This window comes from Hibiscus syriacus, unplaced genomic scaffold, assembly GCF_006381635.1.
Source record: "Hibiscus syriacus cultivar Baekdansim isolate YM2019G1 unplaced genomic scaffold, ASM638163v2 tig00110372_pilon, whole genome shotgun sequence".
Lineage (NCBI taxonomy): Eukaryota > Viridiplantae > Streptophyta > Magnoliopsida > Malvales > Malvaceae > Hibiscus > Hibiscus syriacus.
Genome location: NW_024062709.1, coordinates 236858 through 242215, shown reverse-complemented (window position 1 = coordinate 242215; position 5358 = coordinate 236858). Strand labels below are relative to the sequence as shown.

At 33.4% G+C, this 5358-nt stretch overlaps 1 protein-coding gene across 1 annotated transcript; it reads right to left on the bottom strand.

Annotated features, from left to right (window-relative positions):
• Positions 1-299: 299 nt before the first annotated feature.
• On the bottom strand, positions 300-3141 carry LOC120121410 (probable aminotransferase TAT2). The gene is made up of 7 exons (XM_039140761.1): positions 2809-3141; positions 1966-2305; positions 1644-1862; positions 1269-1328; positions 900-1055; positions 719-812; positions 300-559 (listed from the first exon to the last, which is right to left on the bottom strand). Exons 1-7 carry the CDS (start codon positions 3057-3059, stop codon positions 420-422), a joined length of 1260 nt encoding a protein of 419 aa, XP_038996692.1. The 5' UTR covers positions 3060-3141; the 3' UTR covers positions 300-419.
• Positions 3142-5358: the final 2217 nt, after the last annotated feature.

The following is a 5358-nucleotide window of genomic DNA, read 5'->3' as shown; positions in this document are numbered from 1 at the left end:
AAATCTCATCCATCTATCCATCCATCCATCCATCCATAATACCAACCAAAAAAAGGAGGCGTTTGATGTTATGTTATATTGAGGCTTCATGTCTTCGATTTGGAGATTACATCAAATTATCTCATCAATCTGCAAACTGCATGCATGCTCAGGTCTTTCATATTTAAATCTCTGAGTTTTCATATTTTCATGATGTTCAATCAAGGTTCCTCTAACTGCAAAATGATCTTCTCCCAAGTGGTTGTTATTTGGTTAATGATGTTTGAGATTAAAACACTTCTAGAGTTTTGATTCAAGTATTAAAGTATGGTAATCTGTCATATTCCCTTGCATCATATAATAAATTAACAAGCATTTAAGAAGTGGCAACAAGTTTTGTCCGTATGCTGTATGAGGCTTGACTCCATGTTTGAATAGCTTCAACTTTTGTAATATAGCTGCTGCATCACCCTGCTGTGCCTTTTGCAGAAAGATTTTAACCTCCCTAATGCTTCTTTCAGAGACTGTGGATCTGCAGCGAATGTGATTCTAAGCCAATTCTTTAACCCCACCGCAATACCTGCATCCGAAAATTTCCTCAAATCACCTCAAAATTCACCCCGATTACCAACAGGATTCATTGATAGACTCGTTGGTTTCATTTGCAAATCACAAAGAAGGAAGTAACTATGCTGATAACATTGTTGTTCATGAATGTTCAATTTGATTTGTTTCTTACCAGGAAGAATAATAACAGATTCTTCTTTGGCCAGCCTGAAACAGAAGTCGATGTCGTCACCGATGTCTTCCAGACTGGAAACATTTAGTTTAATCTGTGAAATTCATGAACAAATTAGCTTGAACATGTTTACCAATCCTTATTTTTCTAACAGAGATTGCAAATTATAACAGTCCGTTACCATGACAGCCATTGATCCCTGAGGCTTATGGGGACAAGTAATGCAAGGGATTTCCTTTATAAAATCCCAACAAATATCTGATGTCTGCTTCAGTGTGTTTATAGTTTTCTGGAAGAAAACTCCCTCGGTTTCCTCGATGATACGGGGAACTGCTGCCTAAGACACCCATCGGAAACGCCATGAAAACAACTATAGTGAAATGCCTATGGTAATGGCATAAAGACTCGAATCGGAAAGGAAACATTCAAATACATTTAGCAGTTTTGCAAGTCTTTTTCCAGGACCATTCAGTTCCTATACTTATGAACAAGAATAGGATGCATGCTTTTTGGTTAGTCGGTAAACAAAGCTGATACCATATATACATACCTGAATAAAAGTTGCTGGTCCTCCTAAAATATCGAAATACTTCTTGATACGCTCGATAATCTGATAAGAAACAAAAATGTCAATACAACAAAATAGATTTTCAACTAAGATGTAAGAAGTAAAAGTTAGATATTAAATGTTTGCATTGCAGTGATTACATCAGCTTTCAAACAAGCAAAGGCTGAAAGTGAATATAAACATTAAATGCCCCCGAGATCATTTGTATAACATCATTATCGTCGAAAAAGATACTGCTTGGAAACTTCATGCGCATCATTATTGTTGAAATAGACAAGTACCAGAAGAAAAAGATGCAGTACGAGTTCATTATTGTATAAAATTGAGAATACTAATATCCAAGAGAGAAAAAATGACCTTTGGATTCTTAAACATGCCAGAGGGATCATTTATGACAAACCAACCAAGTCGCCATCCAGGCACTATCCATCTCTTTGATAGAGAGCCGAGAGTTAGGACCGGAACTACTGATCCGAAAACTCCCATTGGTACAAAAGGATTGTCCCCAAAAGCAAGGTGCCCATAGACTTCATCAGCAATAACAGGAATCTTAAGCTTCTCTGCAGTTTCTGCAATCTAATTACATTAAACAAACAGTTAAATTTCTCCCAGTTTCCCAGTAAACCACTGCATCTCACGGTCAGTGCACTCAAGTTCCATTTTCTTGATGCATACCAACCTTTTTCAAGTGTTGATAGGAGTACACACTGCCACACGGATTACCGGGGTTTATGATTACGATACCAGCAGTATTCTGATCTGCTAGTGCTTCAACCAAATCAAGATCAACTTCCCAGCCTTTCTCGGGGAGAAGATCGAAATACCGAAATTCGAGACGTCGAAAGGCAGCACAGAGTTCATAAATTGGGAAGCCTGGCCTTGGAATCAAGATGTTTGCACCTGGTCGAGCAAGCATGGCCAATGCAACATCAATAGCTTGTGTGCAGCCAGATGTGATGAAAACATCATCAGATGATAGTTTGTAAGGAAGATCAGATGAGAGATATTCTGCAATTGCCCTGTTAAAATGTGGAAAAAAAAACATGCAAAAAATGAGTAGAAAATATCTATGTTGATCCCACTCTTCAATTTGGTATCCGTTTCCAACACATATTCCAAAAATCTCCAAATACATTAAAAAATCAACATATCCATACTACAGCTACACCCAAGTTCGAGTAATATATTCAAGAAATTTTCATTTTTGCTTTCCAGTGCACCATTATTCAGAAAAACCCCAGAAAAATACAAGAGAAATTGACCAAAGTAATAGCTCTAGATTGCATTGAAACCAAGACAAGTCTGAGATTAAATTATTCATTTGATGTAAAAATAGCAAAAACGTGGATAAAAAAAATCAACACAATTCAATGAAACTGAACGGATTTACAATAAAATTAGAATAAAAGTTCAAATAAACCATCAAAAAAACTGAAGAAACTCTCAAATTCATGCATTAAACAAAGGAAAAAAACATGCAATTAAAATCCGGAAATCATTAAACAAAAATGGGAAGTTTAACCTTCTGGTTTGGGGAAGGCCAACAGTGGGTGAATAGCCATTGAACTTATCAGATTGCAGAGCTTCAACAACAGCTTCTCTAGCAACATGAGTGGTATGAAAGCAAGAATAAACAGTTGGGTCACCCATGCCCAGAGAAATCAACCTCTTGCAATTGTTCTCATCAATATTTTGCATTAACAAACTGAGTATGCCTTTGATTGTGATTGTTGAAGCTGTTTCTATTTCAGGGCTCAGAGCTCCATTCTCCATGGTTTTCAATTCTTTGAGATACCCTCTCTTTTTCTGACAACTTGTTCTTTTTTTTTTTAAATTTAAAAAAGTTGGATTCTTCGATGAACTGAGAGTTTGGCAAAGAGAATCAGAAATGGAGACACATGAAGGGAGGAGAGACGCCAGTTTTAAAGAAGAAGATTGGTCAGAGAAGAAGAGCCGTTCGGTTCCCTCACCACACGTTAAACTATTTTGGTCTTTGCATGTTAAAAAAAAAACTAGATTTTTATAATATTGTTTTTTTAATTAAAATATTGTTTTTATGTTAGCTTAAACACCATAATCTCTGAATTTCAAGCTAATTAATTAAAACTAAAATAATTATATACCTAACCACAGTCAAGTGATCTCAACAATTAAAAGAATATAGATTGAACGTAAAAAAATTAATGTGTTAAAATAAAATACGAAATGAAATAAAAATAAGGATAACGATATCTTAAATTGACTTTTGGTTTTTAAATTTTTTTGTCAAAATTAGGTATCTAATGTTTATAATGTTAAACTTTTAGTTGTCTTAACGACTGTCAAATTTGACTGTTATCTGACACTGTCATGGATATAAAAATTTTAAAAATATATATATTTAAAAAAGATACACTTTTAGGTGCCTAAATTATACCCCAATTTGACTTTTGGTGCATAAAGAATTTTTCGTTAAATATAGGTGTCTAACATTTTATCTATTATATTTTAGGTGTCTACCATTATATTTTTATTTTTTAATAATAAAAATATTTTTAAAAAAAATAAAAAAAAATCAAACTCTCCCCGCATCGTCCATCTCCCTCTCATCCTCCCACATTCGACAACGACGAATGATCACCACCGATTGTGTTTTGTTTAAAGCAGGGCGAGGAACTCCATGGTGACAACCGTGTAACGTATGACCAGCTGTAGTAATCGAAATTGTTAGAAAATAGCGAAGGAAAACTTTGAAAATATACGATCCTTTGTGGTTTTTTTCACGACAATCGGCACAGTTTCAAGATGGATAGGGAACTGAGTTTTGATCACGATGGCGAGACAATTTTGTGTTGTTAATGGTGTCGGCCACAGACCGACGCGACCGATTGGAAGAGGAATTTTGGGCTTTTTTTAATTATTATCAACATCGTTTTTTATCCGGGCAGGGAAAGATCGATACCGACTCAGGGATTTTCTCTTTGAAAGAATTTTCGAAATGTGAGGAGTCGCCACCAAGCATAAATACATGAGATCAATTATTGTGCCTAATAACTGGACATTACCTTAATTTTTGAAATCATGATGAGGTTTTGAAAATGATGTCGACCTATTTCGGGAATCTCCAGTAGTCACTCCCTGAGCATACTTGCTGGAGATATATAATTAATTCCTTAATAAGTGATCATTGCCTTAGATTTGAAATTAAAATGCAATTAAACAAATTTTTATTCATCCTAATTAACTAAGAATAAATTATGGCTTCCTCTATCTTAAAGTGTCGAATTATGAAAGTTAAAGAACCTAAAGGCAAAAACCTAGAAGTGTAGGTTCTAATATTAACCCTATTTAATTATTAAATCAATTATTGGATTGAATAACCGAGATGGTCCCTCAAGTATTTATGCGAGGACCACCTCGAATTATTCCCTAAACTAACGAGACTAAATCGAAGATTAATCTAAAGTGAAGGCTCTATTTAACCTATTTAATTATGTCAATCTTAAAGGTCTAATTAAAGTTCAGGGACTAAAAGGTCAAAGGGCTAAAACACCGAGTTCTAAAAGACTTAAAAGAATAAGGACCTAAATCAATAATCTCTAAAGTTGAGGATTAAATAATAACCCAAAAAAATAATTATTATCTAAATTATTAAACTTAAAGTATTTTTTTAGAAAATATTAATTATTAATAAATTTTAGAAAGTCAATCAATTGATTCGAGTAATCGGGCATCTCATGTGACAGCTCGACTCGAATTGCTCCCTGAATTTCTAAGTTCGATTATAGTGTTAATTTAATTTAAAATTAAGTCTAAAGGTTTAAACTATGAGATAATCAAAACAATTAGTAAACCTAATTTTAAAAACTAAAATAACAATAAAAAATAAAATAAAAAAGTAAAAACAACATAAAATAAAAAATAAAATAAACATAAGTACAAGGACCCAATTGCATAAAATAAAATAAAAATTACTAAAATGAAAGAAAATAAAAGTTAGTAGTTAAATAAGAAATAAATAGTGACCAAAATGCAAAAATTAAAATAATAGTAGCTAAATCAAAAATTAACAGTGATTAAATTAAAATAAAAC

Bases quoted from the DNA above. Each gene is read 5' to 3' on its own strand.
- LOC120121410 (XM_039140761.1), bottom strand. From the start codon at position 3,059: ATGGAGAATGGAGCTCTGAGCCCTGAAATAGAAACAGCTTCAACAATC. The intron at 1,329-1,643 runs GTCATTTTTTCT...GTTTCTTATCAG, and splicing joins GCATGTTTAAGAATCCAAAG to ATTATCGAGCGTATCAAGAA. The intron at 1,056-1,268 runs GTATGTATATAT...TGGGTGTCTTAG, and splicing joins GACCAGCAACTTTTATTCAG to GCAGCAGTTCCCCGTATCAT.